This window comes from Aotus nancymaae, unplaced genomic scaffold (genome assembly GCF_030222135.1).
Source record: "Aotus nancymaae isolate 86718 unplaced genomic scaffold, 86718_ANA_hifiasm-v0.15.2.pri h1tg000004l, whole genome shotgun sequence".
NCBI classification, from domain to species: Eukaryota; Metazoa; Chordata; class Mammalia; order Primates; family Aotidae; genus Aotus; species Aotus nancymaae.
In genome coordinates this window covers 31,856,571-31,883,873 of record NW_026988415.1, presented here as the reverse complement: position 1 = coordinate 31,883,873, position 27,303 = coordinate 31,856,571, and the positions used below count along the sequence as shown (strand labels likewise).

The 27,303-nt window shown below is 34.6% G+C and overlaps 1 protein-coding gene across 1 annotated transcript; it reads left to right on the top strand.

Moving 5' to 3' along the window:
• On the top strand, nucleotides 1-27,303 carry SLC6A14 (solute carrier family 6 member 14). The gene is made up of 14 exons (XM_064383855.1): nucleotides 1-384; nucleotides 6,536-6,701; nucleotides 9,917-10,048; nucleotides 11,592-11,753; nucleotides 12,550-12,697; nucleotides 13,824-13,956; nucleotides 15,605-15,745; nucleotides 19,937-20,165; nucleotides 21,543-21,668; nucleotides 22,841-22,959; nucleotides 23,490-23,589; nucleotides 23,871-23,980; nucleotides 25,939-26,106; nucleotides 27,120-27,303. Exons 1-14 carry the CDS (start codon nucleotides 1-3, stop codon nucleotides 27,264-27,266), a joined length of 2,265 nt encoding a protein of 754 aa, XP_064239925.1. The 3' UTR covers nucleotides 27,267-27,303.

The window sequence follows — 27,303 nt, the reverse complement described above, 5'->3', positions numbered from 1 at the left end:
ATGCCTGCTAACACAGCATCCATTCTGCAGTTCATAGATCAAGGAGTGATTTTGACTTTCAAGGCTTATTATTTAACAAATATATTTTGTAAAACTATAATTGCCATAGATAGTGATTCCTCTGATGAATCTAGGCAAGGTAAAGTGAAAAGCTTCTGGGAAGGATTTAGCATTCTAGATGCCATTAAAAACGCTCATGATTTATGGGAGAAGTTCAAAATACCAATATTAACAAGAGTTTGGAAGAAGTTGATTCAAACCCTCATAGATGACTTTGAGGAGTTCAAGATGTCAGTGGTGGAAGTAATTGCAAATGTGGTGGAAGTAATTGCAAATGTGGTGAAAGTAGCAAGAGAACTAGAATTAGAAGTACAGCCTGAAGAGGTAACTGAATTGCCGCAATCTCATGATAAAACTTGAATGAATAAGGAGTTATTTCTTATGTATGAGCAAGGAGTTTTCTTTGTTTGTTTGTTGGAGAAGTTTTGCTTGTGTTGCCCAGCCAGGAGTACAGTGGCATGATCTTTGCTCACTGCGACCTCTGCCTCCCAGGTTTAAGTGATCCTCCTGCCTCAGTCTTCCAAGTAGCTGGGATTACAGGTGTCCGTCACCATGCCCAGCTAATTTTTTGTATTTTTAGTAGAGACAGGGTTTTGCCTAAATATATAGCAGGACTATTCAAAATAGCTCTAATCTGGAAACAGCTCAAATGTTCATCAGTAAAATGGTTAAGTGAATTTAGTATTTATTGTATAGTAGCATATTCACACATTGTAATATGATACAGAATGATAATAGATGAACTACAGGTACATGTAACAGTATGAAAGACCCTCTAAAACATAAGATTGAGTGAAAGATGTCAGACATAAAAGTGTATATACTACAATATTCCACTTGTTAAAAGTTCAAACACTGGCAAAACTAACGTATGGTGTTAAAACTCAAGATAGTGGGGAGGGTAATAAGAGGTCTTCTGGGGTTCTGGTAATGTTGTTTCCTGAACTTACTGCTAATTGCATGGGAGTGTTAAGTTTGCGAAAACTCATCAAGTTGTATATTTGTAATTTGTGCATTTTTATTATGCATGTTACACTTCAATATAAAGTTTAAACTTAAAGTGTTATGTTATGCTACAGGCAATGTAACAAAAACATAAAATTAACAAATTAACTTTCCCTGTTTGGAAACAACCAATATGAAATTATGCATCAGGAGCTATTATTTTCTTTCAAGATTCTATAGCATGTTGTCCTTTATATTCTATAGAAAGCAAGATGTGTGTTCTCTGTCAATTCACTAGTTGATACTGCTAGAGAATCACGACTTCTTTGGCTGACAACAAAATTTTCTTAAGTAAGTCTTGCTTCTTAGAATTATAGGAACCTTTTCGAGAAAAGCTTAGTAATGTTTTGACTATGGGTAGAGTCTGATTTACAGTAAAGTGGTTAATGTCTGAAACCATAAACTTCAAATGCTTAATTCATGTATTTACATTTACTAAGATAGGAATTTATATTATTTATTTTTACTGTAGACCAACTAGTCTTTCTTCTTCATTCTTTCACACTTTCAGCTGGTGAAGTTGAAAAGAGTTCTTTCAGGAGAGGGCTAAAAAATAATGTAGTTCCTCAATAAGGCATTGGGTTTCATGAAAGTGTTCAAATGGCTTCTCTTTTATTTTTAAATTACATATTTGATGTATATATTTTTGGGGTACATGTGATGGATAATTTGCTACATTCATATAATCAAATCAGGGTAATTGGGGTGTTCATCACCTTAAATATGAGACTGAAGACAACTTCCATGGTTAATGACATAATTTTAGTGAGAAAGAAGAAGAATATGGGATGTAACTATTGGATCAATTTTTATTTTAACTTTGTTTCCTGGACAAAATCACAGTTATGAGCTGACTTTTGGTTGCTACTAATTTATTACTAACTAAATCTTTCAATTGCTGTATTAGTCTGTTTTCACACTGCTATAAAGATACTACCTGAGACTGGATAATTTATAAATAAGTGACTCTCAGTTCCACATGGCTGCGGAGGCCTCAGGAAACTCATAATCATGGTGGAGGGGGAAAAAGAAACAAGCACCTTCTTCACAAGGTGGCGAGAGAGAGAGAGAGAGAGAGAGAGAGGGAGAGAGAAGGGGAACTGCCACTTTTTAAACCATCAGATCTCATGAGAACTCCCTGAGTATCACCAGAACAGCGTGGGGGAAACTGCTTCCATGATCCAATCACCTCCCACCAGGTCCCTCCCTTGACATGCAGGAATCACAATTTGAGATGAGATTTGGGTGGAAACACAGTGCCAACCACCAAACTATCTCAATTTCTGACAATGTTTTTTTTTTTTTTTTTAAACAAACAAACAAAAGCAAATCAGGCTCATGGCTATTGTTGTGTGTGTCCTAGCAGGGATGGCCCATGTTTAAAAGTCTCACATTGAACAACGTAATGCATGTGGGTCGTTAATTATAATGTTGAGGTGTTTTTGCACAGCTAAAGCAGAGCTTCCCATGTGTCATGCCCAAGTTAACAATCATTTTACTATTGCCTTTCAGACCATGGCTTAGGTGTAGATTGCAAGGCAGATGAATGGTCATGCTTTCTCTCTCTCTCCTTATTTTTTATTACTCCAATAATGAGCATTCTTCTTCTGTTTTCCCACACAATGCTCATTCGTATTCTTGTGATTGAGTTTACATAGTTCCCTCTCTCTTTTGCCCATACAACTTCTATACTTCTTTCAAGTTTCAAATCAATAATACACAAACATAATTTGTTTATCAGTTAATAAATAGGGGCCCAAAGAAGAGAAAATATGCTCTTGGATCTCATGAGTCTTTGAGAGTGAATTATAGACCAGGTGTCCTTTCCTTTTATTTGGCAACAAAGTCATTAAATTACTTGTCTGATTAAAATTTTCTAATAAATATTTACTGAGTGCCTACTCTGCATCAGGTTTTGTGCTAGATGTGTGGAATACAGGAAGAATTAACACAATTTCCCTGTCTTCAAAGAACTGGTAGCCTAGAGGAAGATAAGCAAGTAATTTCACACAATATAAAAAGAACATAGGGTGCATAGGAACACAGAAGAGAGACATCTAAATCTAGACTGCTGTAATAAAGGAGGAACTATTGTGAAAAGACCTGGAGGAGGACACCCAAGCAGAGTTTTAAAGGATGAGTAGTAGCCAAATGAAGAGTAGGGTGGGAATTTCCAGAAGAAGCAATAGCATGAGCAAAGGCACTGAGGTGAGAAACAGCATGTTTGTGTACGCACAGAAAAGGACATACACAGTAAGCGTTTGAGACAAGGAATAGGAATAGATGATACTAAAGAGGTAGTCAGGAGCCAGTTTATGAAAAGCAAAGCATGGTAATGGGAATAATCCTACCTCCCCTCAAACAGAAGTATATTATCTAAAATCTGTCTTACATTTTGTGTGTTAAATGCTCCAACTTTCAAAGGTGATAGAAACTTCTCTACTGCATAATAGGCAGGGAAAATTGGTCCCATTGTATAACAAACACCCTTGCCATGTGATATGGCTGGGCTTTGTGTTCCCACCCAAATGTAATCTTAAATTGTAGTTCCCATGATCCCCACGTGTGGTGAGAGGGACCTGGTGGGAAGTAATTGAATCATGGGGGTGGTTACCCCCATGTTGTTCTCATGATGGTAAGTTCTCACAAGATCTGATGGTCATATAAGGGGCTTTTCTCCATTTGATCAGCACTTCTCCTGCTGCCATGTGAAGAAGGATGTGTTTTCTTTCCCTTCCACCATGAAGTGAGTTTCCTGAGGCCTCCCCAGGCATGTGAAACCATGAAACAATTAAACTTCTTTCCTTTATAAATTACCCAGTCTCGGTCAGTTCTTCATAGCTGCAAGAGAACAGACTAATACACCTTGTGATCCCCATAATCTTTCTATCCTTATGATTCTTGTTTTCTTTCTATTCCCTTGATTACCAATTGTTTTCAATACCGCAAGGTGGGCCCCTTTCATTTATATGGGACTTGATAGTTTAGTAAATGCTATTCGATTTGCTTTTTAGCTCTTCCTTTTATAAGGAGGTTTATAAGCCCTTCTTGCTTCTCTCCCTTCTATGTTTCCTCTTGGCCTTTAGGTCACACCAGTAGTATATAGGACTAATAGGCACGCACTCATGCATTAGCACTCTTCCTCCCCCAATTCCCCATTGGTACATGCATATGCGTACACACACACATGCACATCAGCCTTTGTTATGTTCAAGACAAAGTTAAGTGAAACTTACTGATACTTTCCTTACTAGCACCTTACATCTTTCACGGACTTTCTCTACCTTACCTGCCTAGATTCCCTAGGGCATATTTCTACTGTAAATGAAAAATTTTATCTGTCAGTGGAGAACAAAGAAGCTGTACATTGGGTACAGAATTTGCCTATTTGTTCAGTCCTCTGTGTGCATGAATTTGTGCTGTGCTTCATAGAACCACCATCACTATCTCTTACCTGGGCAGACTGAGTTTAAATCCTTTGAGTTTTCTGATGAAAAGGCATTCCATTAGTAAACCACATTATAATATTTCCTCCCTGGTCATGCTGGGATGTTTCCTCATAGTTTACTTTCTAAGCCTCATCTTTCTTACAGAAAGTGGTTCTTTGTTAGGGTTAGAATTTCCCATAAACCTACTCAATAATTTGTTTGTGTTTGGCTTCTTTGAAATACCACACAAAGCAATCCCTGTAAAAGGCAAAGCTGTCCTGAAGGCTGAGAAGGGAGCCCGAGACATAGGTTCCAAGTTGCTCTTTTCAGGCAGAGCCAGCTGGGTAATCTTATCTCACCTGGCTGCTTTTCAAGGTGCCCAATTCAGGGGCTTTTCCTCTGGGAGCAGCGTTTGCCCCAGGAAATCAAGTGCTTTCTAGTGAGGGGCAAAACTCTGGGAAATCTGAGGACCTAGTGTGGTATGGTCTGTTCAGGAGAATTTTGGGGAACAGGATGGCCCTCTTCTCCCTCCAGCACTTGTGGAGATCAACACTTGGCCCCAGAACAGAGACCAGACTGAGAGGCGAGGTTAGGAGGAAACAGGGAACCCAGGAAGGAGACTAGATTGCAAAGGCACCTACACAGTTCTGAGTCAAAGGCTGTCAGTCATCTCGGCTCAGACTGCTCTGCTCTCCAGCAGCCCAGCCCTTTCTCAGGGCTGGGGCAGGAGATTGCTACATGTAGGCTTACCTGAGGTTTTCAAAGGTTCACTTTAGTCCCTTCCGGTAATTGACACTACTGGACACCCAGAGGGGGCGGAGAGAGCTTCTCCATAAATGGTCCGACCCCTGGGCAAGGTGGCTCACTCTGGCAAGTAGGAACAGGGGAGTGTGCACCTGCCACCGGTCAAGCTCAGCCAGACTGCAAGAGGAGGCGAGGCGGAGCCAGCTTCAACCATGGACAAGTTGAAGTGCCTGAGTTTCTTCAAGTGCAGGGGGATGGAGGTAGGGGTCTGGGAGCTGCGGGAGGTGTGGAGGGCCTGAGAGTGGAAAACTTAAGGGAAGTTGCTAGTCTCAGTTTTTGCTTTCTGTGACTTTTCCTTGTTCTCCACATTTCTGTTCAACTATTAAGTGTGCCTGAGATATAACTATAGAGAAGAGAAAAAAGAAAAACTCTTACTCTCATAGCTAGAAGACTCAGGGCCACCTCATCCTCTGCCTGGGGAGTACCCATAAAATCCTGTTCTCTGTCCCTTTCCTAACTGTGTCCATATGCTAGAGAAAAGTGCAAAAGTATACTGTCCTTAACTGACCCAAGGAACCCTCCATACCCCAGAGCAGTGAGCAGGTTGGGAGAACCCCTATCCCTCCTCCCCCTCCCAAGTGGAGAGAGAGCTACTCCATCTGGTGAGACAGGAGAATTTGTTTCTGCACATTATTCCATGGCTTTTAGAAAAGCACTGATTTTAATCTATAAGACAGATAAAAGTTAAACTACCCTTAACTTGATACATCCAATATTATCACGCCATAAGAAAAGTTTATGGATTCTTGTTCGTTTGCTTTTTTTCCAGTAGAAACTACATTTGATCCTGCTCAAAGATCTGCTACAATATCAGTAGTAATGACTTTATCTAATTCATCTTTAAGACTTTTGTATTTGAAACCTGATTTGTCTACTTTCATTTGCCCCTCACACTGCTGTGACAGAGACCTTTGTATTTCCAACCTGCTTTGTCTGCTTTCATTTGTGCCTCACACTGGTGTCACATTTAAAGTTTTTACCAAAATTTGGATAATCTCAGCTGATGGAGTAGTAAACATATCTACCTACAGAACTATGCTCACTCTAAGGGGCAAATGTTGTAAAGTAAAAGCAGCTATCAGCAGAGATCTCCCCAACTTTCTAAAGCATTCCCCTCAGCTATGGTTTTCAGGGTTTGTTCCCCCCATTTTTCTGTTGTTCTAAGGATTTGTGAAATTAAGCTTCTGTGGAATTTGTAATAGTAGAAAGAAAAGCTGTCGATGTTTTCTCTTCCCCAGAAAGTGTCAGCTTCATCAGAGAATTTCCATGTTGGTGAAAATGATGAGAATCAGGACCGTGGTAACTGGTCCAAAAAATCGGATTATCTTCTATCTATGGTTGGATACGCAGTGGGATTGGGAAATGTGTGGAGATTTCCATATCTGACCTACAACAATGGTGGAGGTATTCTATCTCACCCCCACCCCACACCTTCGCTTTTCCCTCCAGTTTTAAATGTGATGCTGTATGGCCTCTGAGGATGTTTTACACATTGAAGGAAGGCATATGATAGTTGATAGTTTTGGTTAGTGGGAGAATGAGAAAAAAGCATATTGAATTTATTAATTAGTCTGAGCTACTAGCTCAAGTTAGAAAGCTAGTTTCACAAAATTCTCAGATATAAACTTGATAAAAGCTTTATTTTTAGCCTTGTAAGCTTCTGATTTGAGATCTCATGTAATCTTCAACTATGACATACTTTTCCTAATTTATGCATGTTTCTGTGATAATCTGTTCAGACTCAAATTGTGCTTTGCTTAATTTATAGCTGAATCAGAAATAAACAGAGAAATCAAGTTCAATTAAGAAGCTCAAATCAATTATTTGTTTAACTAAAATAATGCATTATATTGTGGTGATTTAAGTGTGGAAAGAGATGATTCAAAAATTAAAGGTTTAGTATTTTAAGCTGCAATATTAAGTTACCTGTATTCCAAACTGGACTGACTATGTAGAAGATCATTCTAAATTGAAATAATTTAGTTCAAGGATTGATGTTTTATTCCTGCAAAAAAATGATGTTTATACCTTGTAGATCATTAGGGTAGACTCAATTAGAATAAGGAGAGAAATATAACTTTGAGGTGACACACAATGGGAAAGAAAATGAATTGCACAATTCTCTAGTAATGTCCAAACAACTTTTTCACTTACACTATATTTTATTTACTTGTAATTACAGGTTCTATTAGAAGTATAGAGGTGAAATGCCCTTATATTTCATAACTGGGTGCCAGTGAGACTGTGCCACTATAATTATTTTTCTTAGTATAATAGGATTTTGTGTGGTGATATTTCTATCATATTTCTTGTTAATTGGTTACATTAAAATATTCACAGTGGTCTTCAGAGACTTAAGAAAAGAATTCTGTTTATTAAACACTTTAAGTGTCAGTAGCATAAATTCCCCTATCTAGAAGCTGGGTCATTCAGTCAGCTGGAAAATGCATCGGAAATTACAATTTTGTTTATATCTATGTCCTAAGGTCCAGTGTGGTGAAGAGAAGCACTCTGGCTCATTTTGAGCCTCTTGTAACTCCTGTTTAGAGTAAGAAATCCCCTGTGCCTTGACATCATACATAGGCCCAGTAATTGCCATAAATTTCTAGGAACTATATTAAACAAATTTATTTTATTTTGAGATGAAATCTCGCTCTGTCACACAGGCTGGAGTGCAGTGGCACGATCTTGGCTCACTGCAACCTCCACCTCCCGAGTTCAAGAAATTCTCTGCTTCAGCCTCCCCAGTAGCTGGGATTACAGGTGCCTGCCACCACGCCCGGCTACTTTTTATATTTTTAGTAGAGACGGGGTTTCACCATCTTGGCCAGGCTGCACTTGAACTCCTGACCTTGTGATCCACCCACCTTGGCCTCCCAAAGTGATAGAATTACAGGCATGAGTCACCATGCCCGGCCTAAACTAGTTTTAATAGAAACTTTCAAAATACAGTCAAAACAAAAATAATATTAATTGTACACTATTATCTTTTTCATCATTTCCTCTAAAATTTAATATGCCATACTGGTTTTCAGTTTTTTAAGTTAACACTCTCAATGCTTCTTCTTTTGTCCAAGACTAGAAGAGGAAAGTGAGATTCAAATTTGTTAAATGCTAATTAGGTTTAATAATATGGTCAGGTTTAAAAATTATTTCTAAAACCTGGAAACACTTTTATCTGTATATTCTTTTTAACAGTTTGTGAAAGAGAACTGTCACTTTAGGGTCTAGGTCTGCGGTATTGACAATTTATCAACTTGGATAGTATTAATAGTAATAGCTGAGACATCAGACATAACACTGAAGAAAATAATCTTTTTGTAAAGAAAAATACCTGTTCACACTCAGCTGGTTAAACTTGTTTATTGTAGTTAAACAGGGATATTCTGTATTTTTTCTTCATGTTTGTCTTTCACAGGACTTGAACTTCTATTAGTCATAGTAAAGATGGTATGTGCATTGCCACATCTTTACAAACATATTTTTCCCTATGGTCTCGTGACTTACAGGGTTAGCATTAAAGTAAGTCAGTTACCTATGAATAAATAACAAGTACTTCATAGACTCATTTGTAGTAGATGTATTCTGAGAGTTGAAAAAAATGTTATTTTTAGGTGTGATGTTACACAGTATCATAATATGAAAAATAGTTGAGGCAAAACTGTAATATGAGTAAATAAAATGTACATAATCTGAAAACCCATTTTTATCCACTGATTCTACATTCCTTATTAAACTTCATCGATACTTCTAGAATGTTTTATCAATAAGTTTAATATTCTGTCCTGGCTTCAACCTATAATTTGGCAAAGCTTCTAATGAAAAATACTATGCCCCAAAAGTAGAAAGAAAAAAAAAGGAAAATGATAAAAGATTAAAAGAAGGGGGGAGATGAATCATCTAGTGTGGGGGAATTATTCTTCATCAAATTGAAAGTTAATAAGTATGTCTCAAAATTCAGAGTCTTCAAACAAAACCAATACGTTTGGTATTAATATTGAGTGAAGAACCTTGTGACTCTTTGGAGAACAATAAACCTAATTTCAGTAACTTACACTCTGAGCCACAGTAGCATTTTTACCCCTAGTCTTAAAAATAGACCATTTATTTTTAAAGGAGAAAGGAGGAAAAGCAATGTTGAACATGTGCTGTGTGCCTGCCATTTTGGCAGGCATTTTCACATAGGCCCTGTATTTGAACCCTTACCACAAACTGAGTTGGTATTGTTCTCCCCTTTTATAAGGAATCCAAGGTTCAGACATTAGGTAAGTTGCCCTAGGTCACATAACTGGTAAATGCTGCTAGCCAGGATTTCAACCTAGGTCTATCTGGCTCCAGTGCCTGGGATCACTCAATTCCTCTGGTTAAGTTTTTATACTTTATTATTTGTAATAACCACAACCTCATTAGGTAATACTAGTATCCCCATTTCATAGATGAGAAATCCAAGATTTAAAGAATCAACTACTTATTCATAGAAAATAGTGAATTTTAGGCTCAAACCCAGCACACTTTGATTCCACTGTATCAGGATGCTTTTAAAATGTTATGCTGGTTGTCAAAGTGCCATCAAGACTTTGACGTGTAATAGTGCTTTGGTTCTTTCTTACCTTTTTTAGGTGCCTTCTTGATACCTTATGCAATTATGCTAGCATTGGCTGGTTTACCTTTGTTCTTTCTGGAGTGTTCACTGGGACAATTTGCTAGCTTAGGTCCAGTTTCAGTTTGGAGGATTCTTCCATTGTTTCAAGGTTGGTATTAAAGCATTTTCTTCACCATGGTTATTAGTATATTTGTGCATATAGCTACCTTCACTATGAGGAAGAAAAAATTGCTTATTCTCACAATTTAAGGCAAAGTAAACATGCATTATTGTTGTGTTTCTGCACAGTTTGCCACTATAGAATTTAAAAATCAGATGTTTTTATTTCTGTTTATCCTGGGCTGCAGAAATGGGAAGGGTTAGAAAGCACACTAAAGACAGTTATAAGGGTATCATTATTTTCCTATTTTCACCTTTTGAATTATTTTGGCACATGATCTAGTGCTCTAATTTAAAGTCTCTGACTTTTTTCTACTTCATATTTAGTCTTTGTCCTACTGCCTTTGAATATCTTTTACAATGCCTCATTCAGAAAAGTTGAAGGTAGGCCACTATTTTTTCTTGGATGCTCCTAATAGGACACTGGTAAAGCTTAACAAATGCTTTCATTGTTATTAAACATCAAATTACCTCTTTTGTCTGAATATTAAATATAATTTTGGTATATTCTAGCTTGTGAAAATTGTTTTCGATGCAACATCAAAAATAAATTCGTGAATAGAATATTGTTCTGGAAGAGTGAGGAAACTACCTTAAAAGCTAGTTTTAAGCATAGGAGTTATATTCAGCATGCTAAACTGCATTCTGAAACTACCTAGTTAAGGAAATTTTGGATATTTAAATTCAGATTTTCATTGAATTATTTAATTTTCTTTACACATAGTTGTAAAAATATGTACACCATCCCTTGAAGTCATTAATTTAGAGGCTTCATTTTCTACTTTTCAAAATGTTGATTTGTAGATAAATATTGTAATGTTCAGTGAGTAAATAAGATATGAGCTTTGAATTTTTTTTTTTTTGTCTAAAGAATGTCTGCTTTGCATTATCTGACAATAATTTGTAGGCTTAATAAGAAAAAGTAATAGACGTGGGTTTTGCTTTATGTGAATTTGATGGGCTTAAAACAAGTCTTCTGGCCTTGGCCTTAAAACCCTTTCTAATCAACTGAAAACCTGCACCCAAAAGCCAATCATAAAAATGAATTTAAATTTAGAAGAAAATTGCTCAGACAGCATTAACCCCTACTCTCCCAGGAAGAAAAAAGAAAAAAAGTCATTCAAAACAGTCTTTATTTATTTTGAGAGAGTCTCACTCTGTTGCCCAGGCTGGAGTGCAGTGGTAGATCTCAACTCCATCTCCTAGGTTCAAACGATTCTCCTGCCATAGCTTCCCAAGTAGCTGGAATTACAGGTGTGAGCTACCACAGTCAGCTAATTCTTGTATTTTCAGTAGAGATGGGGTTTAACCACGTTGGCCACGTTGGTCTGGACCTCCTGCCCTCAAGTGTTTCGCCTGCCTCAACCTGGCAAAGTGCTAGGATTACAGGCCTGAGCCACCGCGCCCATCCAGAAACAGTCTTTTTTATTTTACAATTGATTTTGTGGTAATTGAGATACATTTTTTTTATGAATTAGCAAAATAAATTTCACGTGAGTTTGGTTTTTATTTTAATTGTTCTTTTTTTCCAGGTGTGGGAATTACAATGGTCCTGATATCCATTTTTGTGACAATCTATTACAATGTCATAATTGCCTATAGTCTTTACTACATGTTTGCTTCTTTTCAAAGTGAACTACCATGGAAAAATTGTTCTTCGTGGTCAGATAAAAACTGTAGCAGATCACCAATAGGTAAAATTTGTCAACCCCCAAATAATTCTTTTATTTTTTTTTATGTGCTTGAAGGGTGAAATCATTCTCTAAGTAATTTAGGAACATTTTTAAGTAGTCCAAAGGTCACTGGTGAAAGCAGAAGATAGCATATATAATCTGAAAAATAAGTAATACAATGTGTTAATCTCTGAAAGCAGCCAGGAAGGCTCAATCTTGCCTAGGAGTACTTCTTCCAGGCCCAAGTTCTGGGCAGGAGAGGAGAAACTGAGAAAATGACAAAGGGAGGAAAGTGCTATCCCTGATAGTTGTGTGTGTCTCAGGAGACAGTAGATGTTGTTCATGTCATATGTTGCTAATTTTGGGGATAATGTACCATCCATGTCATAGATTATTACCATTTTAATTACCTATGTACATCAGAGGATAAATTTATAAATATGTAATGCTTCTGAGTTTAAAGGCTTTAATTTATTTATAAACATAGGTTGGATCCGTAATTCCACATACCAAAAGTTTGTTAGAGCACTATACTGCAACTGAAACAATTATTACTCTATACCTGTTGTTACTGTAAATATAATCATGGTTTACAAAGGCAGGCAGTTTTGTAATCCCTCCTAGTTTAGTAGACAAGATTTTAAAACCCTGAATGTACATAGCTTATTCCATCTGTAAGATTTCTACTCCACTTTCTCCAAGTAACAATTTTGGTGGTAATTTAAATAATTTATCATTAAAACTTTTTTTCCAGGAAAGTACTCTTCTAAAACTAAGTACATGTCTGTGTCTATATATTTTTTTCTATCATCTTTAGTTACACACTGTAATGTGAGTACAATAAATAACGGAATACTGGAGATTATCCAAATAAATAAAAGCTGGGTAGACATCAATAATTTTACCTGCATCAATGGCAGTGAAATTTATCAGCCAGGGCAGCTTCCCAGTGAACAATATTGGAAGTAAGTATGCTAGATGATTTACTTTTAAAGAGATGTTTCTTAAAATTCACATAAAACAACAAAATATTAATCAACCCCTCCTTAATTCACATAAATAGAAAAAGGGAAGTCAGAGCAAATTATATTTCATTTAACTCAAATGTTTACCTATGCCATGTTATTAGTAGTTATCTGCAAAATTAGCTCATAGTTAGCAATGTGTCTTTTATAAATTAGTTATTAAATGGGCAGAACATGTACTGATTTACTAAGTGCTTATTAGCTGTGAGTTAGGAAATTGCTTTGAAGAAATAATATCCAAATTTTAGACTGCCATGATCAAGTTGTAATGATAAATAGTTGGGTGATGAGTAAGATTACTTTTTAGAAAAGTGTAATTCCTCATCAATTTTGTTTACCATTGTCATTATATGGTAAGAATAGATATGTAGGCTTATATTTACTTTTATTAAATGATCTCTCTTTACTTACTCTATACCTATGCATTACCTTTACCTAATATTGTTGACTCTATTGCTAAATGATCTCTTCTTCATTCACATGTTAATGACCTTTGTAACTCTTTTAGACTTTGGATCTTCAAATGTTCTCAAACTTCAATCTTAGAAATAAGATCCTAGATCTATGCATGTACCTAGTGAGAATCTTGGAATTTTACATAAAGTCTGTGGAAAAGGTGTGAATAACAGGATCATTTGAGTTTGATGATAGCTATAAGTATGGAATGAGAAAATATTTACTATAATCCAAATGTTTTCCTCATTATTTTAATATGAGAAAAATACTGCAATAGTGAAATAAAATCTGATATAAAGTCAATTTCTTTACATAAAGGATCTTGAACTAGAGGAAAGTAATAGCTAAAAGAATCAATAGATCTTTAATTCTATGGTTTGAAACTTTGGATTGGATGTGGTTAACTCTGAAGTTAGGAGGCTGGTCATTTAATGAACTATCTGTGCCTCTTCATTGATAGTCTCTATCCATAAAGGCTCACAGAATTTTGATCTATTAATAAGATACAATATTCATGAAGTTTCCACATGGACAAATGATATTACAAAATTCAATGTATTTTCTTTAAGACAAGTGATTATGTGATCATAAAATGGCTTATGTGTTTCAGTAAAGTGGCGCTCCAACGATCAAGTGGAATGGATGAGACTGGAGTAATTGTGTGGTATTTAGCACTTTGTCTTCTTCTGGCTTGGCTCATAGTTGGAGCAGCACTTTTTAAAGGAATCAAGTCTTCTGGCAAGGTAATTTAAAAAACACATCAGATAGTGATATAGCAGCTTCCCAATTTCATTGTAGTTCAATATCAAGTATTATCAAAAGCATGTTTTTTTTCTATAATGGAAGCATTTAAATGTGTGAAAAGCTTTCTCAGTAATCATCTTAAGCTCTAAGTAAATACGTAGGATCTCTGTTATTGCTAAATACAAAACAAACAAACAAAATAAAAGCTGGTACTAGAGTTGCACATTTCCTAAAAACATGGACCCTTCTAGCTGATAGAGCATTCTGAGGCTTGAGGGTATATTACTAAATTTTCTATCCTACTATATAAAGAAACATTTTGAATGGAATCATATATTGCAATGTTTGGTTTGGAAAAGTCTAGATCCTTGTTCTATAGAGTAATAGTATCAGGAATTCCCTAGTTGAAGAAAGAGAAGTGTGTATGTGTGTGTGTGTGTGTGTGTGTGTGCACATGTGTGTGTGTATACACACACTATGTATTCATTCTCTTAAATATTGCCAAAATGAACACAGAACTGTTTCTCTCAGTGAAAGGACCTCTTCTGAAAAGCATTCTGTTATATTTTCACACTTCATTGTTCACTTTTATAAACTTTCAGAGAGAATAATGGTAATTTAAGAGAATATGAAATTTTCTCTGTGAACAGTTACACAATACCCAGAAAAAAAAGTCTATGTGTTTTTAACTAGTCAATGGAAATTTCCTTAAAGGTTGAGGACAGGAATAACTGGGGATCTTGTCTTTGTATTCTCAGTACATTATCTGGCACATCCAGTTAATGTTAAATTGTAATGAGACATGCTGTTACATTACAAAAATGCTGTGAATATCACAAATTCAGTGAAAACTTTCCAAAATGTTTTAGTTCCACATTTTTGAAACTCTTGGCTTCCTTTTGATGTTAATATTGAAACAGTCCATTAAAGGCCATTTACCCAGGCAATTAATTTTTATTGGTGTCTGGATGACTTGTTTAAATCGTCTCCTTGGGTGTATTATAAAACACAGGACATCTATGGATCAAGGAAATCATCCACATTAAGGCAAAGCTAGTCTCAAAGGCAATCTTCTCATTGGGAACCATGTGTTATCTAGTACAGAAGCAGCGCACTTGCGTGTGTGCTATCAAACTCTCTTAATGGTAGCTGTAAGGATAACAGTAACGAATGTCCAGTATTCACTTCAATATGCTTTTCTTGAATTTGAAAATCTTCTAGGAAATATTTCCTATTCTTTGAAGGCTGCATATGTGTTAACCAATGCAGGGTTTAAATCATTTCCCTCCTCGCCTCAATGCAGTAACTTAGTGAGAGAAGACATTCAGTCTCCACAGACATGTATAAGGATATATTTAGGAGAGCATTCTGCTGAGATCCCAAGTTATCACTGCTGATATATTATTTATTTACAATATAAACCTAGGAAATGCTTATTAATATATCAAAGTATTTTTTAAATGGATTATTTGAGAGTGGTGAGGACGCAAATAAGAAATTACGCTAACACTGGTACATCATCAGACCCTATGAAATCTCCTGCACTTTATTTAATTAATCTCAACTGGCTAATAATTTCACTTGTATGCAATTATACATCATGATTTTAAAAATAACTTACTAATTTTTGGTTACTTTTCTTGGTAGGTGGTATATTTTACAGCTCTTTTCCCCTATGTGGTCCTTCTGATCTTGTTAGTACGAGGTGCAACTCTGGAGGGTGCTTCAAAAGGCATTTCATACTATATTGGAGCACAGTCAAATTTCACAAAACTTAGGGAAGCTGAGGTGAGTCTTAACTTGGATTTCAGATTATCTGAGTAGGTAAATCTTAAAAGCAAATGCCAAACGTCTTTGGTTCCATATGAGTATTGTAATGTAATAGCTTACAAAACAATATACAGTTAAATTTATTAGTTTCTATCCACTAGGATATCTGACTTAGTTAATATTTAATGTATCATTAATATTCTTTTATTGATAGATAATTTTTAGAAATAGGATTTTAAAAGTCATTTTTTATTCATATAAATTGATTCTATTTGACCAACAAAATTTCAGGCTTATTAATATGAAAAACAATATTTCATGCATAAATATTTGCAAGTTGATGACTAGGACTATGTAATTCATTGGATAAACTCATAGTAGCTTTAGAGATTACTGTTGAAAGTTTGTCTAATATACATTTTAATTTTCTTCAAAATTTAATATCCCCAAAATATTATCAAATTTTGCCTAATGAATTGTGAAGTTAAAACATAAATTTGACATGGATTAAACATTCCATAACCAAAATTGTTACTTATACCAAAAACCGAAACATGTGCCATGAGTAAGAATTGGGTAACCCTGTTTTAACTTTACCTTCATATAATGACTGAATGTATCAGTGGTTTGTAAAATCTTTCACAATTTGACTGCTGAGAGTATTAACAGTAAGTATACTACAGATAGTATGCTTCTGTAAGTATGGCCTAGAATGCTTTTACTTTTTTACTAGTCACATCATATTCTTAGCACACAATAAGCTTCTGTTCAACTAAAAACCTGTAATCTTATGTTGAAATCAAGAGACACTATATTATCTGCCAAACTAGTAGTATTATTCAAAATGGATGTTAGTTTTAGTTTGCTATAGTATTTTTCATGGAACTCATGCTAATTTTCAGCCACTGCTGTCTTCTTTACTAAATACTTACAAGAAGATGTGTGATTATTTCTTGTAATTTTTTTTGTGATCAGTGCCAAATTTATTAGCTTTTAATTGTGGAATCTGTCATTAATTTACAGTTACCTTTCTGAAATCTAAAATGCCAGTCTCTGGTCATTGGTCACCTTTTTTTGTGCTCAGTAATTTCCTCTCAATGATTAATCACACGGGTTTAACTTATTTTAGATCTATGGAATTTTATTACTTTAGTCTTGGAGCTTAATATACTTTGATGTGTTCACAGGCCATCTTAATTTGCTTCTTCATTTATTTTGGGCCTCACTCTTTTTAGCCTTGTTCGTTAATCTCTTCCCCATTTGAAGACCATTTTGGATGGCAAATAAGAAACAAATAAAATGGAAATTATCATTCATCACCTTCTCTATGTGAGGTTATTGAACAAGATAAAATATGTTAATGACCTTGGAAATAGCAAGCTTTTATATAAATATGAGCTAATGTACAATTATTTCAATTATTTCTCTTATACTGTCTTGTTAGAGTCACCACATTTTCCCTAAGAAGTAGATTCACCTTTTTTTTTTTTGAAACTCATGACTTTGAACCTAGTTAAAAATCCCCTTTGATATTCTTTTAGTGGTTTTTGCAAGCCTAAGATATCTGGGTTTTGTACTTCCTTGAAATTATTCTGAAAAATTTATATGACACTTTTATATTGTTCTATGTTTCAGTGATTCTAACATCTTAAAAAATCAGAGTGAAACCTAAAACTCCTTGTGAAACATACAATTTAATCTTCGCACCCCTCTACTCTCCAACATAACATTACCCATCTCCTTTTTTGGGGGATTTGCTGGCAATGACAGTTGTTTTTCTTAGGTTTTTTTCTTCAATCCTCACAATATATATTCTGAACATGGAATCATAATCAGGTGTCTTTCCTTTTCTTGGAATATCTGAACTTCATTGAGATCTCCAAGAGAGTAGAGAACCACACAAATTTATAGATAGAGGAGTCTTCAGGAATGCAGAGATTATTTTCTAACTCCCTCATTTTACAGTGATGAAACTAAGACATAGATTCAGTTTTAGCCCATTGTACACAGCCAATTAATAAAACTTGAATTACGATTTCCTAATCCATAATGTAATAATCTTGTATATGGGTATGAGATTAATAGATATGGAGATTAAAACTATGTTTGGAATTTCTCTTCATTTTTATTTGCAACCTAGGTACACATCATGGTATTCAGTAGCATTTTTACACAACACAGGACTGCCAAACCCACTTCCACCATCACACAGGCACACATAATATATCAAGTAAAAGAAGCTCAGAGACCAACATGAGCATGCTGTTCATCTCTTAATATGGATAGTGGCCTAAGAAATAAGAGGGCATTTAAATTCTAACACGATTTTCTTAAATATAAGTGAAATAACCATGATCTATCCCAAAACAGTTTTCTATGGAACTTGAAATTTGATTCTAAATTTTATTTGGAAAGGAAAAAGGCCAAAATCCCAAGGTGTATCTGAAGTAAAGAGGACTTCTCCTACCAGATATGAAACAATATTTATAATGCTGTACTAATTAAAATACTGAGGTGTTAGCATAGGTATAAACATATAGACCAATGGAACAGGATAGTAGTCTCAGAAATAGATACAAAAACAAATGGAACTTGGTATGTGGCAGAGGTGGCAATGCAGATCAATAAGGAAAGAGATGATAATCCAATTGATAGAATTGATATCCAATTGACATCTAATTTATTTAATTGATAATATCAATTATCCTTGAGCAATTGATATCCCATTTAGGAAACATCATCAGTTGGAAATTTCACATATTCACATATCACATATATTGATATGCACAATATCAATATTAGGTGAATTGAAAATTTAACAATATAGGCAAAACTTTAATTCCTTTAGAAGAAAATATAGAATAACACCTTTATAACCTTGGGCTAAGCAGTTTTTTAAAAAATTATAGAGATGAAGGTTAACACATATAGTCAAAGATAGATACCTTCGGCTACAGTAAACCAACAACAAAAACCTTGGTTCATCAAAGGACACAATGTTAAAAGGTAAACAAAATTAAGCCACAAATTGGGAGGAAAAATATCAATATATATGATAGTCAAAAGATTAGAATCCAAATTACATCAAGAATTTTAGAAACCAAGTAAGACAGTCCAAACCAAAAACTGGCAAAAGACATGACTGGGAATTTCACAGAAACAAAAACGACTCCTGTGGAAAATGAAGTGTTGGCAAGTAGGTGGAGGAATGGGAACCCTCACACCCAGGTGGTGGGATTGCAAAATGGTATAATCCTTTAAAGAACAATTTGACAAGATTTAGAAGGGAGGAATGCATATACTTTACGACATCACAGTTCCACACCTACAGAATATACAAGAATGTTCACAGCTCCATAATAGCAACATACTGAATGACCTAAATGTCCATCACCAGGAGAAAGGATAAATTGTGACATATGAAGTGTGGTAATAAAGAAGTGGAAAAGAGCCAGGCATGGTTGCTCACGCCTGTAATCCCAGCACTTTGGGAGTCTGAGGCAGGCAGATCACCTGCGGTCAGGAGTTTGAGACCAGCCTGGCCAACATGGTGAAACCCCGTCTCTACCAAAGCACAAAAAATTAGCTGGGTGTGGTGGCATGTGTTTGTAATCCCAGCTATTCTGGAGTCCAAGGCACAAGAATTACTTGAACCTGTCAGGCGGGGGTTACCGTGAGGCAAGATTTTGCTACTACACTCCAGCCTGGGCGACAGAGCTGAGACTCTGTCTCAAAAACAAACAAACAAACAAACAGGTGGAAAAGAATAATTAAAACTACATATATTTAATTTAACTAAATGAATTTGCTTATATTCTTTTACTTTTGAATCACAAAGTGGACATTTTATATAGTTCAACTTGATGATGGATAAATCTCACAATACCCAATAAAAAATGGCACATTGTATATGTTTACATGCATTAACTTTTCTATAAATTCCAAAACATTCAAAACTAAGTGTAAAAAAGAACAAAGAAATTATGAACACAAAAGTCAAGATAGCAATTACCACTGGTGGGTAGAAGGGTGATGATGATGAGGAAGTCTTTTAAAAGACTGTAACATTTTATTTCTTAAGCTGAGTAGTGGGCATGTGGGTTTTCATTTCATTGTTATTAATAATATATTCATTTGCATATGTAAAATATTTGTATGAGTGAAAAATTGATTATATGTTTTAAAATATTAAATTATTTTCTCTTGTAGGTTTGGAAAGATGCTGCCACTCAGATATTTTACTCCCTTTCAGTGGCTTGGGGTGGCTTAGTTGCTCTATCATCTTACAATAAGTTCAAAAACAACTGCTTCTCTGATGCCATTGTAGTTTGTTTGACAAACTGTCTCACTAGTGTGTTTGCTGGATTTGCTATTTTTTCTATATTGGGACACATGGCCCATATATCTGGAAAGGAAGTTTCTCAAGTTGTAAAATCAGGTATGTAATGCTATATATTATCAACTTTGATTAATTCAATGTATCTCACTTATGAAACTCTAATGTAGTTTATAGAAATTTACTTAAAACAGTCATGATTTAGAATATTGCATTTTCTTCCTTATTTTATCTTATATAATTTGGTTGCTGTAATAATATAATAATTCTTAGATTATCCATGTAAACAAGAGTATATTAGGGAAACACTGTTGAAGAAGAGAGGATGTTTAGGTTAGTACTTAATATGAACCACTTACTATACAACTTTAAGGTTCAGGCATCATGCTAAACCCTTCCCATGCATTATAAAAGAAAGAAAATGTACATACAAATCCCTCTGTATAATTACAGTATTGAGTTTGAATTTTTAAATCACATGAACATCATATAGATAAGAGAGTCAAGTGCCTTGGAGTGTCCAGGTGTGTATAGCCTTAAAGGAATCTTAGTGAACTGCCTAACTTTACAGATATTAGCTAGGGATGCTTGATTATGTGGCTACAGATTCTTGGGAAAAAAATACTAGGGTTCTTTTAAGTAGAGATTCTTCACTAAAATTTTGTTTATACTTAGTATCATATGATGGAAAGACTGGTGATTCATAACAGAATGTCAGGGACCTTGTAGATTATCTAGTGTCTAGCTCCTCAGTTACACAGAAGTGGATTGATGCACAGAAAGGTCATATATGTATTGGAGAAGGTCAAATATTTAGGAAGTGATAGAGCCTAGACTAAAAGCTAATTTTCATGAATCCTAAGTTAGTCCTCTGGGAGGTTGGAGAAACAAAAATACTTAAAACTGAGGATCACAAAATAGAACTGGCATAAAATTTAAAAACACTCTAAAGGTAACATCAAATGGAAAACAAGATTTAATTTATACTTTTATTATATATGATTTTGCATATATTCATATAGTGATTCTGGGTAAACATTTGAAGAGAAAGTTAAAAACAAAAGTTAGTTCATAAATATATATTTCTTAATAGTGCAATTCTTTTAGAGTTTCTAGCCTAAGATAATACGAACTAATTTATGTTTCTGGAATTTAAGACAGTTGTTATTCTTTGTCAATCTTAAAAAATAAAATAATTTAAATGAAACTACAAAAAGAATTAAAATTTCTTATGTGAGGAATGTACCATTTACATTACAGTCTGTATTGCTAACTTAATTCATGTCACATGCTCACATTATCACATCACAAAACAACCAAATTAAATAATGTAAAAAGGGAACATGAAATAGTTGGTAAAAAAATGTACGTCATGGATTGTGTTGTCAAATAGGATGAGATTTTAAAAAATATCTTATTTTGTAAATGTTTAAACATGTGAATATTCTTGGTAACTAATTTAAAATACATTTTTTATAGGTTTTGATTTAGCATTCATTGCCTATCCAGAAGCTCTAGCCCAACTCCCAGGTGGTCCATTTTGGTCCATATTATTTTTTTTCATGCTTTTAACTTTGGGTCTCGATTCTCAGTTTGCTTCAATTGGTAAGTAATACTTCCAGTGTTAACATATTCCTCTTATATTTCTCTTGTGTTTCCTCTACTTGAAAACGTGCTTTTATTACCCCTATTACCCCCTCTAGCTGTTAATCTCAGCATAATCTTTCTCAAAGTTGTTTTAACTAAAATTTAAATACAGAAAAACACCTGACACTCAAAAGGAATACACATTACTATTTTATCATACTTGTTTCAGATATTTTAAGAAAATAAACTGTTACAGGTGAATTTGAAGTCCTCCGTCTTTCTCTTCCTAATTCACAATTTTCTCTTGAAGCAACTCTTAGAGTGGATTTTGTATGTTATTTTGTCCATTTTTATATGCATTTTATATGTTTCTGTAAATAACACATACATTTTTAAAGTTTCACATAAATGTGAAGTTATATGACTCTGAAAGTTGTTTTAGCATTCATTACGAATCCCACTGATACATGGGCATGTAGATCTAACTAAATCACAATCTCTTTGTTGCCATAATAATGGGCATATGAATGATATGCAATTTTTAAAAAACTAAACACACTGCTGCAATGATCATCCTTCTACATACTTCTATACATACATAGGGATTTACCTAGCTTACATGACTAGGGAAATTCTGAAACAATTTTCATCCTACCACTTTCTCAAATACAATATTTTCACAGTTTACTCTGCTTATAGGATAAAGTCCAGAGTTTTTTGGTTGGCTTTCAAAGTCCTTTAAAATCTCAAACATGTTTTCTGATCTTTTCATTTACACATCCTTCTACTCTTAGCCAGTTCCCTATTTCATGAAAACATTTATTTCTAAACCTAGAATCCTTTCTATCTCCACACCACTCTTTCAAATACTTACCTTATTTAAAAGTCCTATTAGAATTCTTTCTTTTACACAAATTCAGCTCATAGAGAACTGTTACCTTACAGTTACTATCAGTGAAAAATCATATAAAGCAGACTAAAAACAACAAATAGAACTGCATTTGATTTTCATCAGAACAAGTGGTGACTGCCAAAAGAAATAACCCTATGGGTTTTTAAAAGCAAGGAGCAGGACTCAGAGTCTCTTCTCAACATGTGTTTGTAAATTTGATTAAGTTACATTGAATTATGTGATTAACAGTATTGCCAAATAAGTTGACATATAACATGTCATTTCTACCCCTCTGAAGAAACGATCACAACAACGATTCAAGACTTATTTCCCAAAATGATGAAGAAATTGAGGGTTCCCATAACTTTGGGCTGCTGCTTGGTTTTGTTTCTCCTTGGTCTCGTCTGTGTGACTCAGGTATACTACAGCATTTATTTTTATAGAAAAAATATTAGTTGGAACATACTTTATATCCTAACTAAAGAAACCAAGGCTTAAGAGGATGCTTAGTGACAAGTCCATGCATGACTTGGATCAAAGTTCTCTGGGTTTTGGCCCAGTTTTCTTGATTATTACTTTTATAGTAAGTCTACTTTGCAGATGAGGAGGATGAATAATGGACAGTTACCTCAGTTACAATAAGATTACAGACTTTAAACACATGCTACCTTTCTTAGCAGCCACTACAGAACATACAGACGATGCATGCCATTTTGATAATCAACAATTCTAAGTGTTTATTGTTTTCCAGTGACTCAGTATAGATTGAAAGATTTTTGAGATATTTAAAACCACATTTGGGTTTACATCTGAAACATTGCTTTTCACATTTTAGCAGAGGTGAAACTAAAGAGCATATGTCAAGATTGATAGATTCAATTTGAATACCTCATCAATCATAAACATAGTTAAAATATACTTAGAAGTAATCAATATTTTTTTGGTAGGCTGGAATTTACTGGGTTCATCTGATTGACCACTTCTGCGCTGGATGGGGCATTTTAATTGCAGCTATACTGGAGCTAGTAGGAATCATCTGGATTTATGGTAAATAGTGACTATAAAATTATTTTCAAGTTTTATTAAAATAGTTTAGTTTGATTTGTTTTCAATATGATCACCAAATTATAGTATTAATTTTTATACTATTATAATAGTAAAATAAAATATACTGGACAAAAATATGTTATGAAGAAAAGGTAATTACAGGTGTATGATTCATTGTTGTGATACGGAAAAATGTTTAGACACAGAAAGACAACAGATGCCACAATGGTTACTGGAAGAAAATATTAGCAAGCACTCAATGTACTCTTTATTTTATTTAGGAGGGAACAGATTCATTGAGGATATAGAAATGATGATTGGAGCAAAGAGGTGGATATTCTGGCTATGGTGGAGAGCTTGCTGGTTTGTCATTACGCCTATCCTTTTGATTGTAAGTAATAATATACCATGAACTTGATATCAATAATATATACATTCTAAAATAAATAATTCACATTGAAGACAAAAGGCAAAGTAATTTTGAATAACTTTCAAGTTCTGAAGTATATATGGCTGGTGCCTCAAAGTTGTCTCTTATTCCAGAGACATACATATCAATTTAAAACAGTAGATGGCTGAGCACCAAAATAAACACGACACTGTATGGAGAATGATTGTGGACTAGAAATAATGGTTGTGGGGTGGGGCAGTGTCAAAGCTTCATAGATGTGTTTTGGTTCTCGTTGCCTTCATGCTTCAAAGGCTTTCCTACAAAAGGCCATTAAGTAATTCTATCCAGGATTTCCTTCAAATCTAAAGTGTCACATTTGTTTGTAGAGAGGATTACATTTTTTAACAGCATGAAATCAATTTCAGAAAGTGAGCAGTTTGAAACTAGATAATGCTCAATTTAAATATTTGGATACTCCATATTTTTGCTAAATGATTTTGAAAATGCCACTAAATATTTTCATTTGACAAGTCTCCATAATAAAATAAGCCCCCTTGTCAACATAGAAGGTCTAGCTGGATCTCTTAAGAAATGCATACTTGGCCGGGCATGGTGGCTCACGCCTATAATCCCAGCACTTTGGGAGGCAGAGGCGGGTGGATCACCTGACGTCAGGAGCTCAAGACCAGCCTGGTCAACACAGTGAAATCCTGTCTCTATTAAAAATACAAAAATTAGTGGGGTGTGGTGGTGCTCGCCTGTAATCCCAGCTACTCTGAAGGCTGAGGCAGGAGAATCGCTTGAACTCAGGAGGCGGAGGTTGCAGTGAGCCGAGATCATGCCACTGCACCCCAGGCTGGACGACAAGAGGGAGACTCCGTCTCAAAAAAAAAAAACCAAAAAACAAGAAAAGAAGCTCATATTCATTGATTACATAAGTTTGACACCTGAATTTAATTTAAAATGAGAAAGTATTACATATGAAATGATTTACACTGCCATCTATTTTGTATAAAGTCATGTGTATTGGATTCTACTATCCCTCCTCCATTCTTTTATAGTTATGTACATTTATAGTAATTGTAAAATACATTTAAATTGCTGTAATTAGATTAGTGGAGCTAAGCCATTTAATTTTAAAATTAAACTTATGAATCTATTTATTCTTTTCTCATTGATTTTAGTAAAACAAAAACAGCTAACTATAAGGAAACTCCTAAATAATTATTGGGTTTTGTTTTGCTTTACCAATTTCTAAATAATTAGTTTTAATACTTCAACATTTCTAGTCAGTTTATTTTAACTTGGCCTGAAAGTGTTTCTATCTTTAAGATTCAGATTTCACTGTTTTTCCTAAACATATATTGATTTTTTTTTTCCTCAGTAAGAGGCTGTAAGTGAAATGTGCTTTGGTAAATGTGCACCAATAGTGTGTGTAAATGCACATGTGTTTTTGATGTGTCAGAAGGGGAGCCTCGTGCCAGAAGCAATTCCTAAGCAAGGAGAAAAGCATGCCCACTAAAGTGTACTTCATATTCTCATTGTATTAATCTATATGCTGGCATATAGATTAAATCTATGGCATAGAATAAAACCATACTATTATAAATCAAAGTGAAAAGCCCAATAACAGAAAATTTCAGATCTTATTTTACGTTCAATCTGATACAGGGTCAAGTATTTTGTTGAAATATATGTTGAACAAATATTTGGATTTATAAATATATGATGGTATTAATTTGGGACAAATTTATTCAAAGTAAAAACAAAGTTATTTATTTTGGTTCATTCCACATTGTTATCTTCTGGCTTGTTACCTGATTATCTCCATTGTTTGAATATATTTTCATATTGATTATTTTGACAAATCACATCTAAGGAACAGAATCAAATTGCTAATCATTAGTGCAATAAAAGTCTAATCTTTAGCTTTGTCTTTGCATATTTTACTTTCACAGGCAATATTAATCTGGTCATTGGTGCAATTTCATAGACCTGATTATGGCACAATTCCATACCCTGACTGGGGAGTTGCTTTAGGCTGGTGTATGATTATTTTCTGCATTATTTGGATACCAATTATGGCTATCATAAAAATAATTCAAGCTAAAGGAAACATCTTTCAAGTGAGTGCATTAAAATTTATAATACATTATACAAAGTAGTTATGATCAAAATGAAGATTAGTTTATTCATATTGTGGTAATATGAGATTATATAAAATATAAATAATTACTAGTAACAGACACAACCATCTGTTACTAGTGCACAACATGGTATTATATTATTTATATATTTGCTGTGTTTCTCTATACTAGACTATAAGCTCCTTGTGGGGAAACTCTTGCCTTACTTGTTGCTGTATTTCCAGGCCTTGCTACAGTGCTTAGCATATGACAGCTATGGCATCTGTACCTGTGCTGAATTGTCCCTGAAGATGCCACAAAGCAAATGACCTGTCTGCTTTATATCCATAGTCACTACTTTTAAACCTCATCTAGCTAAAATACACATCCTAATAGTGTTTTTATACTGGAATAATCCTGGTAAATAGCTTGAACCCAATTTAGACCCTGAGTCATCCCTCTTCCATGCAGGTCTAGGGGTATGAAGTTCATTATGACATCTCAGTAGGACAATGACAAAGTAGGCTCAGGAGCCTTAGATTTAAATAAATTCCTAAGTCCATACAAGAATAAATCCAAATCAATGGCTTGATCCTGGAACTCCCTTTCCTTTGTTCTTGAAACACATTCCACATATACACTGGTTTAGATCCTCGGCTTGTCCTTATCCTAAGGTCAGGATGGAAATGTCTGATTCAGTGAAGGTACAGAATAGTCACTCTGTTACTCTAATAGGTTCATACACCTTGTTTTGAAATCATTTACAGACTCAGTTTTTTTTTTTTAGTAGTTAATATACTTCTATTAGCAACTAGCTACATTTGATTATACTTTTTTCTTGGTAAACTGTGCATTATTAGGAATGTAGATAATCACTTTTTAGCTTTCTATGATTCCTATTTTTTGTTAGTAAAGAAAAAATAATTTACATGAAAGTAAAGTTCAATATTTGCTTGTTTACAGATTGTAGCACTTAAATTCTAAGATAAGAATTTTTTCTTTTTGCATTTCAGCGCCTTGTAAGTTGCTGCAGACCAGCTTCTAACTGGGGTCCATACCTGGAACAACATCGTGGGGAGAGATATAAAGGCATGACAGATCCCAAAAAGGAGGCTGACCATGAAATACCTACTGTTAGTGGCAGCAGAAAACCAGAATGAGATCTCATTGAAAAAAATATGATTGTATAATGTGATC

Bases quoted from the DNA above. Each gene is read 5' to 3' on its own strand.
- SLC6A14 (XM_064383855.1), top strand. From the start codon at position 1: ATGCCTGCTAACACAGCATCCATTCTGCAGTTCATAGATCAAGGAGTG. The intron at 12,698-13,823 runs GTAAGTATGCTA...TATGTGTTTCAG, and splicing joins CCCAGTGAACAATATTGGAA to TAAAGTGGCGCTCCAACGAT. The intron at 26,107-27,119 runs GTGAGTGCATTA...TTTGCATTTCAG, and splicing joins CTAAAGGAAACATCTTTCAA to CGCCTTGTAAGTTGCTGCAG.